This window comes from Rutidosis leptorrhynchoides, chromosome 10, assembly GCF_046630445.1.
Source record: "Rutidosis leptorrhynchoides isolate AG116_Rl617_1_P2 chromosome 10, CSIRO_AGI_Rlap_v1, whole genome shotgun sequence".
Classification (NCBI taxonomy): Eukaryota; Viridiplantae; Streptophyta; class Magnoliopsida; order Asterales; family Asteraceae; genus Rutidosis; species Rutidosis leptorrhynchoides.
In genome coordinates, this window is record NC_092342.1 from 133,972,752 (window position 1) to 133,991,146 (window position 18,395).

The 18,395-nt window shown below is 35.9% G+C and overlaps 1 protein-coding gene across 1 annotated transcript; it reads left to right on the plus strand.

The window, feature by feature from the left end:
- The first annotated feature begins 708 nt into the window (after nt 1–708).
- On the plus strand, nt 709–16,770 carry LOC139870631 (uncharacterized). The gene is made up of 6 exons (XM_071858412.1): nt 709–2,226; nt 2,495–2,765; nt 13,776–14,516; nt 14,567–15,810; nt 15,856–16,410; nt 16,462–16,770. Exons 1-6 carry the CDS (start codon nt 709–711, stop codon nt 16,768–16,770), a joined length of 4,638 nt encoding a protein of 1,545 aa, XP_071714513.1.
- Nucleotides 16,771–18,395: the final 1,625 nt, after the last annotated feature.

Genomic DNA, 18,395 nt, shown 5'->3' on the forward strand with positions numbered 1-18,395 from the left:
CCAAACAAGTTGCAATGTCAATTTGCAAACTTGCGAAACCTAAGCTTTCAATCGTAACCGACACATTTAAGGTCACGAACTGAATGCATATATGGTTAGTCAATTAGTAGCCTTGCATTGACAGGTGATCTCATGTTAAGCGAGTCGCAAGAAGCCCTTGTGACCCTTAGGACTCCTATGAATAAGCCATAAACGTATTTTGACTCTTGCTAGTTTTATATATCGCATTATTATCGAATAAAATGTTGTTAGTTTGGTAAATCTCAGTTTCCAGAATGAAATGTATATTATTGAGTACATTTTTTCAGTATTTGATACTCGGTATTAAATTAACAATATTAATATAAAATTATAAAATCCAAAATATATTCAATACTAACATATTCAATAGTTAATGTAAAATTACAATGTTTCTAAACAATATTAATCAAATCAGGAAGCTAATGATAGTGGTGGTTTATCCTGAACGTCTAACGTGCTCGAAAAAATGTCCTCACCATTTAAATCCTATTAGCACTCACATCATGAATAGTGTCTCCCAAAGAGAAAGAAATTTCATCTCTCAATCCCTTCTACAAAATTAATCTACATCTCTTCAAATTAATTATCTTGTAATCTTCAACATCGAATCTGAGAAGGGTTATATTATTTTCATCATCTTCCTTGTAGATTTGGGGCTTTCTCATAAACCCTAAAATTCAAGGGACGATGGGTAAGAATTCTGGAGGTACCAAAAAGAAAACAGTTCCTAAAACAAATCCTAGGGCTTTGAGAAACAGGAAGATAGGGTTTGAAGATGAAGGCAAGGATAAGGCGGTTACTGATGGTTTGTCTTCTACCCAATCTTCTACACGTGATACTGGTAATACTTTTACAGAAGGTGAATTCAGTAAATCGGAAAATTATGAATCGAATACACCTGGGGCTCCTACTGTGCAAGATAAGTGTTTAGATGATGATCATGTTAGTGTTTATTCTGCAAAGGAGTCAGATGATGAGGAGACTCATATGAGTGTGAAAGAGACAGTGAACATGGATTATGTGTTTCCTGAGTTGCCTGCTCTAAAATCACTAACTAGGGCCTCATCTTCTTTGCAAGGTAGCAATCATAAAGATATACAAGAACATGCAGTCAACCAGGATGGAGCAAATCAGGTCTCATATGCTAAGATTTTGGGTGGGTCACAGGATGCTAAAAAGGTTAATTTTAGGTATGTTGAACCTGTTAAGGATCTAGAAGATGGTATTGACGTTGAGATTCCATTATCATCTGTTCTTGAAGCAAAGAAGAGGTACAATAACACTCTGTATGGTTATTTTCTTGGTAAACGCATTGCTTATCCGGTTGTTAGGAATTATGGTTTAAATGTGTGGAAGAAATTTGGAATTGAGAATGTTATGATGAATTCGAAGGGATTCTTCTTCTTTAAATTTGCAACCGAGATGGGCATGCATGGTGTTCTTGAAAATGGCCCGTGGATCATTCGATCTATTCCGATTATCTTGAATGAATGGTCACCTGACATAGTTCTCACGAAAGAGGAACTTGGTAGTGTTCCGGTTTGGATAAAGTTACATGACGTCCCTTTAGCTGGTTTTACGGCTGACGGGTTAAGTGTTATTGCCTCTAATATTGGGACCCCGATGATGTTAGATTCATATACTAGCACAATGTGTAATGAATCATGGGGTCGTCCTAACTATGCAAGAGCCATGATTGAGGTTAAGGCGGACACTGATTTCAAAGAAACTGTCAAAGTTGCGATTCCTAGTGTTGTTAAGATTGAATATGAATGGAAGCCGCCGAGGTGTTCAGCTTGCTTGATTTTTGGTCATATGAATGCGCAATGTTCGAAAAATATTGTTCCAAAGGTTGCTAATATTCAGGTGGATAAGGATGGTTTTACAGTGGTGGGTAAAAATGTGAAGCAGAGTACAGCCAATGGTAATGGGTTTGTGGTTGGTAAGCCACGAACTAAGCTAGTTTACCTTCAAAAAGGTGCAGTGGATCCCAAGCCTACGACTACCGGTTCTATTCCTAAAAAGATATCAGATGCAAACTCGTTTGATGCCTTGAAGGATCTTGATGAGTCTGTTCCTGAACATGCTGAAAATGACAAGCGGGTTTTAGATGATGAGGAAAGTGACTTGGAAACGCATGATAAGGATTCGAGTAATGAAAACAAAACGGAGGGGGCAAGCACTCCCGTAGAAAAGGTTGTCAATGTATAGCCTCGCCACATGGAATATAAGGGGTTTGAATCGAACCCCTAAACAAAATGAGGTTCAAGATGTTGTGAATGAGAATAAGTTGTGTTTTTGTGCTATTCTTGAGTCTCATGTGGATGTAAGTAAGTTGAGTAATGTGTGTTATAATGTTTTTCGCCACTGGTCATGGGTATCTAATAACTCGGTTTGTGAAAGTGGTACTTGTATCATTATTGGTTGGAACCCCGCTATTATTAATGTTGTGATTATTCATGCCCTTGAGCAGGTTGTGCACTGTTTAGTTACCTTGGTTAACAATAATAAACGCTTCTATGTTTCGGTTGTGTACGCTAAAAATTACTATATTCATCGTCGATCTCTTTGGGATAATTTGTTTATGCATACTAACTTTGTGGGTAACCATCCATGGGTGATTATGGGGGACTTTAATGTCTCTTTGGATTTGGATGACTCTTCTGCCGGGGGTTCGAAAGTCACTATAGCCATGAGGGAATTTAGAGATTGTGTTGATACTATGCGAATGACTGATGTCAACTGTAATGACCCGCACTTTTTCGATCGTTTTATACTTATAAGATTAATATTTATATAAATTAAACCTTACCAACATGATAAGAAATCCAAATTGTTAAGATTTATGTTTTTGAAAAGAGTTTTACACAACGTTTGACCGTCTAGTTTGACCGATGATATCACGAACTATACAATATATGATAATTATACATACATATTTAACATGATCTAAGGATGTTTTAATATCTCATTTTGTATTAATAACAAAAAGTCATAAGTATATTTTGAAACTACTAACTTAAGTTTTCAAAACAATAACCATACGTAACGTTATTTGACATAAATACTGATGATTTATAATGTTTATACATATATCGTATAAGTAATGTATTTAATCATTTTTAAAGGGCTTTTATACATAAAACAATATAAGTATATTTACAAAAGATAGTTATATTTGAATTCTCGTTCCGTTTCCTCAATAATCCTATACGTATATCTAGGGTACTATACACAGCTTCTAGAAGTATTTACTATTGGTATATACCAATAGAAATCTTCAATTATTGGAATAATATGTCATTCATGACATAATAAATTTTAACTTATCTTAGATATTTTCACTAAAAACCAAATTTTCAAGCCTATAAATAAGCACCATTTCTAACTCATTTTTACACATTCATTTTCCAAATTTTACTTCCAATTTTCACACACACTTGCAAGAACTCTCTCAACTTTTATTTTATTACTTCTTTCCAGCAACTTTACATTATAAACTTGAGGTAAAAACTCTACTTCAACTCTTTTTCAATTCATATATTTATAGCTATATATATAAGAGTTTATAAACTAGAACATAGTTTGAATGATTTCAAACTTGTTCGCAAACTAAATAGATCCTTCTAACTTAACTTTTAAAATACTTCAAGACCTGTAACATATCTTAATTATATGCTAACTTAACAAGGTATAACTTAGTTTTTCAAAGAACACCTTAAAAACTGAATCTACGGTGTCGGAGTGTAACCGGGGGCTGTTTTGGGTTGGATAATTAAAAACTATTTTGAACCTTGAATTGGAGGTTTATTTTCTGGAAAAATGATTTTTACTATGAATATGATAACACATAAAAATTTCATGATTTAACTCAAAGTATAAGTATTTTTAGAAAAATAATCATTTAAGGTTGTTTACATGATGGAAAATGATTAACTTCATAAGTTTCACTAAAGTTTGACCTATGACCTGTGATTTCGAATACAAACTAAGGTATTTACAGTTCATAGTCTTAAAGAGGGACTCGATCCAAGGAAGTGACAAGTTGAATCAACGAAAACGGAGTTGTAACGAAGAAACTATGACCAAAACGAGATCGGATATCTAAGACTTGTTTAACTTCGGGATTAATTGGGAAAAATTAAATAAAATCACATATTTCTAAGATAACATGATATTTTATATATATGTACTTATAATTCAATTTTATATGGTTCAGGATCACCCGCAAACAACACGAGAAGATTAATCATAAGATCCCATGTTTGTACGCAACACGTCATTTGACAACACCGGTACTTTATGTACGCAACACGTCATTTGACAACACCGGTACCGTGGGTCAAGATTAATCTCGACCAATACATATACGATGGGGTTTTATTTATTTCGTTAGGGGGTTTTATTTATTTCATTGCGGGTATATTAAACATCTAAAAATGAACCATTAAAATTGAATTACTAACAACGAACTGCTAACTACGGACTAAGGAATTATTCAAAGTATTAAAAGTATAACAAGTATATATATGTGACGTTTGTTTAAAAAGAAAAGGTATTGATATATTATATATGGATAGGTTCGTGATATCAACCGGAGACCAAGTCAAATTATATATATCTTCAAGACAACAGTGAGTATATAGTCCCACTTTTAAACTCTAAATATTTCGGGATGAGAATACATGTATTTTATGTTTTACGATATGGACACAAGTAACTGAAAAATATATTCTACGTTGAGTTGTACCACTGGCATACTTCCCTGTAGCTTGGTAACTGTTATTTACAGCGGTATTGTAAACGCGAATCCTGTTGATAGATCTATCGGGCCTGACAACCCCAACCAGACTGGACGACCAGTATTCAACGGTTGCACAGTACTTCGTTTCGTGACTACACTTGGTACGGTGTAGTAAGATTTCATAATAAAGGGAATATGCGACGTGATTAAATGTTAAGTATGGTTACCAAGTGCTCAGCCACTTAGAATATTTTTATTAAAATGTTTATATATGAAATCTTGTGGTCTATATTTATATCGCTGCCGGCATTAAACCTATATCTCACCAACTTTATGTTGACGTTTTAAGCATGTCTATTCTCAGGTGATAATTAGAAGCTTCCGCTGCATCATGTTGAATCTAAGCAGGATCTTGCGTACGCATATTTGTGTCAAAAATAAGACTGCATATCCAAGAACTTGTGTTGTAAAATATGCTAGAAATCGGGTTGTTATTATCATTTGTAAAGTTTGTAAGTCGAAGATTATCGCTAAACGATAATCATCTTTATTTTGTCCAAAGCTTGTATCAAAAATAAGGATCATGGTTTGTAATGTATAATATATGCAGCTTTTCTTTAAAAAAATGTCGCATATAGAGGTCAATACCTCGCAATGAAATCATACGTTATCTAACACGTTCTTATGGTTAAGGACGGGTTATGACATGTGGTATCAGAGCGGTGGTCTTAGCGAACCAGGTTTGCATTAGTGTGTCTAACTGATAAGTCGTTAGGATACATTAGTAAGTCTGGACTTTGACCGGGTTTGATTTAAAAACCATTGCTTATCATTGTTGGTTAAAATTTATATGTAAATATTATGTAGTACTAATGGGTTAGTTGTTGTGTGATAGATGTCGGGCTCAAAACTTATCATCACGTTCAGCGACTCCGAACCAGAATCTTCAGATGGTGTTCCAGTCATTAACCTATCCGATGACGAAAATAATATCTTTGGAGAAGACTCACAAATTCCGGATGAACCGACTATAGAGAACCCGGAAAGTGAACCCGAGGAGGAAAGTGAACCCGAGGAGGAAAGTGAACCCGAGGAGGAAAGTGAACCCGAGGAAGAAATACAGGAAATTACAAAAGACGAGTTCGAACTAGGAAAGAAACGAAAGGCTAATGAATTAGAAAATTCAAATCCCGAGTTTAGTAAGGATGATGTGGCACCAACTCCACTAGACACTACCACCCCTATTCTCGCTATTCCTATTCGTTCTATCCCGGCATCCAGTTCTTTAGTCCCACAGCCAAAATATAGGCAGACAGCCAGGATAAGCGTTAAGCGATTCTTTGAACCTAAACGTCCTAGAAAATAGACCAAACGATGCGCTGCCGTATTAAAACATGGGATCATATAATGTTTTGTATAATATTATTAGTGTGGTTTGCTTAATGTTCGATGAAAGATAAGCATATGTAAAATAGTGAAGTATGAAATGCAATAATTTTCCATGGTTAAGTATTATTTAGATGGTAGTAATTGATTCTGTACTAAACTATTAAGTATGGACATTAACGGGTAGGTACTACCCTAGATATAATTATAAAACGCTAATAAGAAGAAAAGGCTTTTATAATAATACCTGGTTCATATTATTAATAAGCTATAATGTACTGTAAATACACACTACATCTATAATAATCCATGTGAATAATTATTTTCTTTCATTAGGAAATGGCGCGATTGAATCGAATGACGGAACAAGAAATCCAGGAACTCATCAATCAGCGAGTGAACGACAGAATGTTATGGGTCGAGGCTGCAAGAGGTGCTGCAGTTAACCCAAATCCTCGTATGGGGTGCACTTACAAAACTTTTCAAGCTTGCAAGCCCTCATCATTCAGTGGAACAGAAGGACCAATCGGTTTAACCCGGTGGATAGAAAAGATGGAGACTGTGTTTAAAATCAGTGGTTGTGTTGAAAAGGACATGACCAAGTATGCATCGTGCACTTTACAAGATAGTGCACTCACGTGGTGGAAAAATTATGTGAAGGCTGTAGGAGGAGATGTAGCTTATGATACTCCGTGGGAAGAATTCAAAACAATGTTAATCAACGAATATTGTCCAAGGAACGAGGTTAGGAAGTTGGAAGATGAGTTACGAAGTCTGAAGGTTATTGGTACTGAAATCACCAACTACAATCAGCGATTCATGGAATTAGTTTTGCTATGTCCTGAATTGGTTCCAACCGAAGAACGGAAGATTGAAATATACAAAGATGGTTTGCCCAAAAAGGTCAAGGCAAATGTTACAGCATCGAAACCTAAGACAATTCATGAAGCTATAACCATGGCAAACGAGCTAATGGATCAGGTCATCATGGATAAGAAAGCATTCAATACTGATGTGAAGGTATCAGGTAACAAGAGAAAGTGGAATGGAAGCTATGATCGAGGTAATCAACAACAAACTTTTAAGAAACAAGAAACCCCGAAAGGTGCGGGTAGTGGTTCAGGTTTTGGTTACAAAGGACAAAGTCCTTTATGCAACCGATGTCACAAACATCACTTTGGTTACTGTAGTGTGGTATGCAACAAATGTAATCGACAGGGTCATCTTGCTGAAGATTGTAGGGCTCTCGTTACGAATACAAATGGTGCCAAGACTCCTGCCACCAACGCAAATAGAACTGCTTTGGCTACCATTACTTGTTTTGGGTGTGGAAAACAAGGCCACTATAAGAGCCAGTGCCCGAATCTAGAGAAGAATGTCGGACCTGCACGTGGGAGAGCATTTATCATTAATGCTAGAGAGGCACGTGAAGACCCGGAGCTTGTTACGGGTACGTTTACCATTAATAACTTATCAGCATCTATTATATTTGATACTGGTGCCGATAGAAGTTACGTGTGTAGAAATTTTTACACTAAATTGAATTGTTCATCATTACCTCTAGATGCTAAGTATATGATTGAGTTAGCTAATGGTAAACTAATTAAAGCCGATAAAATTTGTCGTGATTGTGAAATAAATTTAGCCGGAGAAACGTTTAAAATCGACTTAATACCCGTAGAATTAGGAAGTTTTGATGTAATAGTCGGCATGGACTGGATGTCCAAAGTAGGAGTTGAAGTTGTGTGTGCCAAGAAGGCAATTCGCATTCCTTGTAAGGATAAAATGCCGGTGATGATTTATGGAGAGAAGGGTGATTCAAAGCTAAAACTCATTAGCTGTTTGAAAGCCAAGAAGTGTTTAGAAAAGGGATGTTATGCTATTCTAGCACATGTTAATAAAGTCGAAAAGAAAGAGAAGTGTATCAATGACGTGCCTATGGCAAGAGATTTTCCTGAAGTTTTTCCGGAAGAGTTGCCGGGATTACCTCCATTTAGATCTGTAGAATTTCAAATAGATTTAGTACCAAGAGCTGCACCAGTGGCTCATGCGCCATATAGACTTGCACCGTCCGAGTTAAAAGAAATTCAAAGTCAGTTAAAAGAATTACTGGACCGTGGATTCATACGACCAAGTACTTCACCGTGGGGAGCTCCGATTCTATTTGTTAAAAAGAAAGATGGATCCTTTAGGATGTGTATAGATTATCGTGAATTAAATAAGTTAACTATCAAGAATCGATATCCACTACCGAGAATTGATGACTTATTTGATCAACTGCAAGGATCATGTGTTTATTCAAAAATCGACCTAAGATCGGGCTATCATCAACTACGTGTCAAAGAAGAAGATATACCGAAAACTGCTTTTCGGACACGTTATGGTCATTACGAATTTTTGGTTATGCCGTTTGGATTGACGAATGCGCCAGCTGTATTCATGGACCTCATGAATCGAGTTTGTAGTCCGTATTTAGATAAGTTTGTTATCGTTTTCATTGATGATATTCTTATCTATTCCAAGAGTGAGCAAGAGCATGAAGAGCATTTAAGGTTGATATTAGAGTTGTTGAGAAAAGAACAACTATATGCTAAATTTTCTAAGTGTGCTTTTTGGTTGAAAGAAGTTCAATTTCTTGGCCACGTTGTTAGTAGCAAAGGAATTCAGGTTGATCCAGCAAAAACTGAAGCCATTGAAAAATGGGAGACTCCTAAGACACCAACACAGATACGCCAATTTTTGGGTTTAGCCGGTTATTATAGAAGGTTTATTCAAGATTTTTCCCGAATAGCTAAGCCGTTGACAGCGTTAACGCAAAAAGGGAAGAAATATGAATGGACTTCTGAGCAGGAGAGTGCATTTCAGTTACTGAAAAAGAAGTTGACTACGGCGCCTATTTTATCGTTACCAGAAGGGAGCGATGATTTTGAAATATATTGTGATGCTTCGCGACAAGGTTTTGGTTGCGTTCTTATGCAACGGAAGAAAGTTATTGCATACGCATCCCGACAATTGAAGATTCACGAGCGGAATTATACGACGCATGATCTAGAACTGGGAGCAGTCGTGTTTGCATTGAAGATATGGAGACACTACTTGTATGGGGTTAAATGCACTGTGTTTACTGATCATAAAAGCCTTCAACATATTTTCGATCAAAAACAGCTGAACATGAGGCAACGTAGGTGGGTTGAGTTAATAAATGACTATGATTGTGAAATTCGTTATCATCCCGGGAAAGCGAACGTGGTGACCGACGCTCTAAGCAGAAAGGAACGAGAACCAATTCGAGTACGAGCGATGAACATAAAAATTCGCATGAATCTCAACTCACAAATCAAAGAAGTTCAACGAGAAGCACTTACTAAAGAAAATATAGGAAATGAAATAATGAAGAAGTATGAGAAGCAACTCGTTATGCGGGAAGATGGAATTCGATATTTTGCAAATCGTATTTGGGTACCGAAGTTGGGTGGATTAAGGAAGTTGATATTGAACGAGGCACATAAGACAAGATACTCGATACATCCTGGAGTTGGAAAGATGTATCAAGATCTTAAGACACATTATTGGTGGCCTAACTTAAAGACAGACGTTGCAACATATGTTGGGGAATGTTTAACTTGTTCCAAAGTCAAAGCAGAACACCAGAAGCCGTCAGGGTTACTTCAACAACCAGAAATTCCAGAATGGAAATGGGACGGTATTACCATGGATTTTATCACGAAGTTACCAAAGACTGCCTGGGGATACGACACCATTTGGGTGATTGTTGATCGTCTCACCAAGTCTGCACACTTCTTGCCTATAAAGGAAACGGATAGAATGGAGAAACTATTACGATTGTATATAAAGGAAGTTGTTTCAAGGCATGGAATACCTATTTCCATTATATCCGATCGTGATAGTAGATTTACATCAAAGTTCTGGCAATCACTACAGGAGGCCCTAGGAACTCGTTTGGATATGAGTACCGCGTATCATCCGCAAACCGACGGGCAGAGTAAAAGAACGATTCAGACTCTTGAAGACATGCTCAGGGCATGTGTGATCGATTTTGGAAACGGATGGGATAAATATCTACCATTAGCAGAATTCTCGTATAATAATAGTTATCATGCGAGCATTAAAGCTGCGCCATTCGAAGCATTGTACAGAAGGAAGTGTAGATCTCCTATTTGTTGGAATGAAGTAGGAGATCGACAATTAACTGGTCCCGAGATCATACACGAAACGACTGAGAAGATAGTACAAATCAAGGAGAGATTGAAAACAGCCCGTAGTCGCCAAAAGAGCTACGCCGATGTTCGAAGGAAACCATTAGAGTTTCAGATCGGTGACATGGTTATGTTAAAGGTGTCACCTTGGAAAGGTGTAATACGTTTTGGAAAAAGGGGTAAACTAAACCCAAGGTATGTAGGCCCGTTCAAGATCATCGAACGCATTGGACCGGTAGCTTATCGACTCGAGTTACCGCAACAACTCGCCGGAGTACATAATACCTTTCACGTCTCAAACCTTAAGAAGTGTCTTGCAAAGGAAGACCTCACCATTCCTCTTGAAGAAATCCATGTCGACGAGAAACTACAATTCATCGAAGAACCAATCGAAATCATGGATCGTGAAGTTAAACGGCTCAAGCAGAGCAACATACCGATCGTTAAGGTTCGTTGGAATGCTCGAAGGGGTCCCGAGTTTACTTGGGAACGAGAGGATCAAATGAAACAAAAATATCCACACTTGTTTTCCGATGACGCAAAATAGGTACAATTTTAAAATTTCGGGACGAAATTTATTTAACGGGTAGGTACTGTAATGACCCGCACTTTTTCGATCGTTTTATACTTATAAGATTAATATTTATATAAATTAAACCTTACCAACATGATAAGAAATCCAAATTGTTAAGATTTATGTTTTTGAAAAGAGTTTTACACAACGTTTGACCGTCTAGTTTGACCGATGATATCACGAACTATACAATATATGATAATTATACATACATATTTAACATGATCTAAGGATGTTTTAATATCTCATTTTGTATTAATAACAAAAAGTCATAAGTATATTTTGAAACTACTAACTTAAGTTTTCAAAACAATAACCATACGTAACGTTATTTGACATAAATACTGATGATTTATAATGTTTATACATATATCGTATAAGTAATGTATTTAATCATTTTTAAAGGGCTTTTATACATAAAACAATATAAGTATATTTACAAAAGATAGTTATATTTGAATTCTCGTTCCGTTTCCTCAATAATCCTATACGTATATCTAGGGTACTATACACAGCTTCTAGAAGTATTTACTATTGGTATATACCAATAGAAATCTTCAATTATTGGAATAATATGTCATTCATGACATAATAAATTTTAACTTATCTTAGATATTTTCACTAAAAACCAAATTTTCAAGCCTATAAATAAGCACCATTTCTAACTCATTTTTACACATTCATTTTCCAAATTTTACTTCCAATTTTCACACACACTTGCAAGAACTCTCTCAACTTTTATTTTATTACTTCTTTCCAGCAACTTTACATTATAAACTTGAGGTAAAAACTCTACTTCAACTCTTTTTCAATTCATATATTTATAGCTATATATATAAGAGTTTATAAACTAGAACATAGTTTGAATGATTTCAAACTTGTTCGCAAACTAAATAGATCCTTCTAACTTAACTTTTAAAATACTTCAAGACCTGTAACATATCTTAATTATATGCTAACTTAACAAGGTATAACTTAGTTTTTCAAAGAACACCTTAAAAACTGAATCTACGGTGTCGGAGTGTAACCGGGGGCTGTTTTGGGTTGGATAATTAAAAACTATTTTGAACCTTGAATTGGAGGTTTATTTTCTGGAAAAATGATTTTTACTATGAATATGATAACACATAAAAATTTCATGATTTAACTCAAAGTATAAGTATTTTTAGAAAAATAATCATTTAAGGTTGTTTACATGATGGAAAATGATTAACTTCATAAGTTTCACTAAAGTTTGACCTATGACCTGTGATTTCGAATACAAACTAAGGTATTTACAGTTCATAGTCTTAAAGAGGGACTCGATCCAAGGAAGTGACAAGTTGAATCAACGAAAACGGAGTTGTAACGAAGAAACTATGACCAAAACGAGATCGGATATCTAAGACTTGTTTAACTTCGGGATTAATTGGGAAAAATTAAATAAAATCACATATTTCTAAGATAACATGATATTTTATATATATGTACTTATAATTCAATTTTATATGGTTCAGGATCACCCGCAAACAACACGAGAAGATTAATCATAAGATCCCATGTTTGTACGCAACACGTCATTTGACAACACCGGTACTTTATGTACGCAACACGTCATTTGACAACACCGGTACCGTGGGTCAAGATTAATCTCGACCAATACATATACGATGGGGTTTTATTTATTTCGTTAGGGGGTTTTATTTATTTCATTGCGGGTATATTAAACATCTAAAAATGAACCATTAAAATTGAATTACTAACAACGAACTGCTAACTACGGACTAAGGAATTATTCAAAGTATTAAAAGTATAACAAGTATATATATGTGACGTTTGTTTAAAAAGAAAAGGTATTGATATATTATATATGGATAGGTTCGTGATATCAACCGGAGACCAAGTCAAATTATATATATCTTCAAGACAACAGTGAGTATATAGTCCCACTTTTAAACTCTAAATATTTCGGGATGAGAATACATGTATTTTATGTTTTACGATATGGACACAAGTAACTGAAAAATATATTCTACGTTGAGTTGTACCACTGGCATACTTCCCTGTAGCTTGGTAACTGTTATTTACAGCGGTATTGTAAACGCGAATCCTGTTGATAGATCTATCGGGCCTGACAACCCCAACCGGACTGGACGACCAGTATTCAACGGTTGCACAGTACTTCGTTTCGTGACTACACTTGGTACGGTGTAGTAAGATTTCATAATAAAGGGAATATGCGACGTGATTAAATGTTAAGTATGGTTACCAAGTGCTCAGCCACTTAGAATATTTTTATTAAAATGTTTATATATGAAATCTTGTGGTCTATATTTATATCGCTGCCGGCATTAAACCTATATCTCACCAACTTTATGTTGACGTTTTAAGCATGTCTATTCTCAGGTGATAATTAGAAGCTTCCGCTGCATCATGTTGAATCTAAGCAGGATCTTGCGTACGCATATTTGTGTCAAAAATAAGACTGCATATCCAAGAACTTGTGTTGTAAAATATGCTAGAAATCGGGTTGTTATTATCATTTGTAAATTTTGTAAGTCGAAGATTATCGCTAAACGATAATCATCTTTATTTTGTCCAAAGCTTGTATCAAAAATAAGGATCATGGTTTGTAATGTATAATATATGCAGCTTTTCTTTAAAAAAATGTCGCATATAGAGGTCAATACCTCGCAATGAAATCATACGTTATCTAACACGTTCTTATGGTTAAGGACGGGTTATGACATCAACCACTCAGGTATGCATTTTACATGGAACCAGCGTCCTAATTCTCTTGATGGCATCTTAAAAAAAATTGATAGGATTATGGCTAATGATGTCTTTATCTCAGACTTTGGCAACGCTTATGCCATCTTTCAACCGTATCGGATTTCGGATCATTGCCCGGCTATCCTAAAAATTCCCTCAGTTACCACTACTAGACCAAAATCGTTTAAATTTTCCAACTTTATTGTTTACAAGGAGGGATTTGATGATATTGTGCTTAAAGGTTGGTGTCGGCCATTGATTGGTTACAAGGTGTTTCGAGTGGTAAAAAAATTGCGTGATTTAAAGAAACCTTTATGGCGTCTCATGTGGCAAACAGGTAATTTACATACGCGGGTTATAAAATTAAAGGAGGAACTAGATGAGGCACAACAGAATTTGGATAGAAACCCGAATTCAATAGAAGCTAGAGAGGATCAAAGTATACTCTTATGTGCCTATAATAATGCGGTTCTAGATGAGGAGCGTTTCTTGAAACAGAAAGCAAAAATTGAGTGGCTACGTGTTGGTGATAGTAACTCGGCATACTTCCACAAAGTTGTCAAAGGAAAAATACACAGAATTCGTATAGCTACAGTGTTCGATAGAGATGGGATTTCAGTTGAGGGGCCTGCTGTGGCGAATTTATTTGTTAATCACTATATGGAATTCCTTGGTACTAACTATCCGGTCACAGAGTTGCAGAACCCGGATGGAATTTTCACGAGAAGGTTGTCACATGTCAAAGCTTTCCATATGATCTGTCCTGTTTCTTCAGAGGAAATTAAAAGTGCAATCTTTGATATTGGGAATAATAAATCCCAGGGCCAGATGGATATACGGCTGAATTTTTTAAGTCGGCTTGGGATATTGTAGGAGGTGAAATTACGGAGGCTGTTAGAGACTTCTTTGTGAATGGGCAGCTGTTAACGGAGCTGAACCACACAGTTCTTTCTCTTATACCGAAAGTCCAATCTCCTTGCAGAGTTACTGATTTTCGCCCGATTGCGTGTTGTAATGTTCTATATAAATGCAATAGTAAAATTATTACTAATCACATTAAAGATAGTCTTGATGATATTGTGGGGATTAATCAGTCAGCGTTTGTCCCAGGACGACGTATCTCGGATAACATTCTTCTCACTCAAGAATTGATGAGAAATTATCATTTGTCGAAGGGTACGCCGAGATGTGCTTTTAAAGTGGATATTCAAAAGGCGTATGATACTGTTAGTTGGAGTTTTTTGGAATCCATTCTCTTTCGTTTTGGTTTCCATAGGGTTATGGTTAGATGGATTATGAAATGTGTGACTTCGGTTTCGTTCTCCTTAAATATAAATGGAGAACTTCATGGATATTTCAAAGGAAACCGAGGGTTGAGGCAAGGAGATCCTATGTCTCCTTATTTGTTCACTCTTGTTATGGAAGTTTTATCTATGTTGCTGGTGCGTAATGCTCGGGATTGTAATGATTTCCGATACCACCCGAAGTGTGAAGATCAGGAGATTATTAACCTTTGCTTTGCAGATGACTTATTTATGTTTTCTCATGCTGATTTGTATTCTATTGATGTTATAAGCAGGGCTTTGGATGAGTTCAAGGCATGCTTGGGTTTGGTTCCAAGTATGCCGAAAAGTATTGCATACTTTTCAAATGTTTCGAATGCATTGAAATCTCATATTCTGGCTATGTTACCTTTTGAGGAAGGCTCCCTTCCTGTGAAATATCTGGGTGTCCCTTTAGTGTCTACCCAGTTGCACTATAGAGATTGTAAAGAATTGGTGGATGTTGTGAGCTCTCGGATTAACAACTGGAAAAATAAATTTCTATCTTTTGCAGGGCGTCTTCAGTTGATTAATTCGGTGTTATCGTCTACGCAAATCTATTGGCAGTCTGTCTTTCTTCTTCCTAGTGCCATTATAAATGACATAGAAGCTTTGATACGGGGTTTTCTTTGGTGCCAAGGAAATTTTAAGAAGAGTAAGGTGAAGGTTAAATGGGAAGACATTTGCATTCCTAAGATTGAAGGTGGGCTTGGAATTAAAAGACTTAAAGTATGGAATGTTGCTCTTCTTTCAACTCATATCTGTCGTCTTTTGTCCAACAAGGAATCTCTTTGGGTTCGTTGGGTTCACTCGTACAGGTTAATGGGACGAAATTTTTAGGATATTCAGACTCCTGCGAATGCGAGTTGGAGTTGGCGGAATATCCTATGTATTCGTGAGGTAATCAGAGGTAGATTTTTTCATGAAGTTGGTAATGGTAATATCACATCAGCTTGGTTTGATTATTGGTGCTCGCAAGGTCCGTTGTCTGCTGTTATTTCTCGCCGTGTTTTGTCCCAAACAGGTTACTCAGGTAGAGAATTTGTTCATGAGATTGTTGATGGTAATGCATGGAATTGGCCTCATGAATGGTTCTCTAGATTCCCTATTTTAAATAATGTTGATCCTCTTGTCTTGTCTGAATCAATTGATCTTGTTAAATGGAAAGCAACTAATGGGGAGATGAGGGAATTCTCGGTAAATGTTGTATGGGAAACTATTCGCCCTCGTGCTCCATGCGTGGACTGGTATTCTGTGGTTTGGTTCTCTAATTGTATCCCGAAGCATGCTTTTGTTTTGTGGCTCCTAATGGGTGAGAAGTTGAAAACGCAAGATAAATTGAACCATTGGGAGATTTGCCCGGGTAGCTCTTTGGTTTGTCCGCTTTGTGAACAGGTAGCCGATTCTCATGATCACCTATTTTTTATGTGTTCTTTTTCAAAGCAGGTTTGGAATTTAGTTTCAAGGCACATGGACTTTCCGATTGTCTATGATGGATGGCGTGATTTTAGAGCTATCCTTTCCCCTTTTGCTGATCGCAACATCGCTCGTATAATTATTGTGAAACTTTTATTTGCCGCCTCAGTTTATTGTATATGGAATGAGCGTAATGCTAGATTTTTCAAGAAAAGGAAGAGCTCCTGTAAGCAAATTTATGACCTTATCTATTGCACAATTCATTTAAAGATCATGAGCATTAGATGGAAGAGTTCTCCTCAAGTCCTCCGGCTTAAATCCGATTGGAAAATCTCTTGAGTTGTTTTCGTGTTTTGTTTGTGAGCTTTTGCTCATGGTGCTATTTTGAGTTGTAATAGCTAGGTTGTTTGAGAGACTATAGGACTCACCTATAGTCGTTGTGATATATTGTATTCTATTTTATATCAATATATATTCACCGGGTGATACCCTCAAAAAAAAAAAAAAAAAAGCTCTCTTGAAACCACAAACATATCTATCAAAATGTATTCATTTGCATCCGTAATTTAAGTTAAGATCCAAGGGACAAATCTCAACCCTTAAACGAAATTTCCATCACATGTGATTGAATTTTACAATCACATGTGATTGAATTTGACATGCAGAATCACATGTGATTGGGTTTTACTATCACATGTGATTGGGTTCATCGATAAACACATTCAAATCAGATTTTTATGACGAACAATAACATGAGTTAATGAGCACCAGAAAATTTAGTTTCAAAAACTAGATTGTTTCAGCTAATGATTCCTTCACAAAAAGTATTATGAATCCTTCAAGGAATCCCCGACATTCATTAACTGGACCCACATCAAATCCGAAGTCTCGGGAATCATCATAACACATAAACAATAACAGATTTTCACCTATCTGATTTGTGTTCCTCGTTTATCAAAAAAGTCAACGATTTGGTCTCCGAAATGATTCAGAGGGTCTCTGAGCGAACTAAATGTGTTTTCAAGTTATGAAATCACTTCGTGAATCTATGTGATGCTTCGAATCAGATTGAGATATAACCAATTCGTCCAAATCTTAAAGTCAAACTATGAAACTTTTTGGTCAACAATTTGATTCGAGTAATTCTGTTAGTTTCAGGAGGAATTGATGACTCTCGTGTGTTTGTGAAAGAAGTTTGAACATTTTTCATGTAGCAATCATCATCAAAAATAAAATCGATTTCTATTTTTAATTTTGAAGCTTATGAAGAACTCGCTAATGTTCAATCAACGATTCTTCAGATTTAATGACGGTTTGGATCGAAATGCTTCTCGAAAAATCTAAATCGCTGCATAAGAAGGAACATTCATTCTATTTGGATCATTTATTTGATGTTATGATAATTCTGGTGAAAATCATCTTCATCGTTCATTAGTATATAGTTATACAGTCTATATAAATAAAAAAAAATTGGTAGTTATACAGTCTATATAAATAAATAAAAATTTGGTAGCGTTGTATTCATGTAAATCATCATCACCATGCAAGGTAAAGCTCTTGAGTACCATACCGATAAGTAAATGCAAAGGACGTTCTAAACGTTGAACTCGACATCCTGCAACTTGCTCATGACTGATAAAACTATCGATCATAATCGATAATACTAAGATATATCTTCACACCAACTGTTAGATGAAATGCTAGTAAAAACATAAAAAAGTTTGTGATTACCTCGTATCTTTTCATTGTATGGTTGTTGTGGCCAGTAAACTCTCTAGATCTCATGTTATTTTCACGGCTTCAATCTTAATCTTTTTCGTGTAAAACTATCCGTTTTCTAAAATTTTATTGTGGAAAATATTTGCAAATACGTGTTTTTGTTGTGGAGTTTGGCTTACAAATAAGCTCGAATCGCCAAATATAGAACAGAGCAGGTGGTTTACGTGGTTTTTTGATTTAGGTTT

Excerpts from the sequence above, each read along its gene's own strand:
- LOC139870631 (XM_071858412.1), top strand. The coding sequence starts at position 709 with ATGGGTAAGAATTCTGGAGGTACCAAAAAGAAAACAGTTCCTAAAACA. Across the intron at positions 2,227-2,494 it reads CCGTAGAAAAGGTTGTCAAT|GTTGTGCACTGTTTAGTTAC; the intron begins GTATAGCCTCGC and ends GCCCTTGAGCAG. Across the intron at positions 2,766-13,775 it reads GCGAATGACTGATGTCAACT|ACTTTGGCAACGCTTATGCC; the intron begins GTAATGACCCGC and ends TCTTTATCTCAG.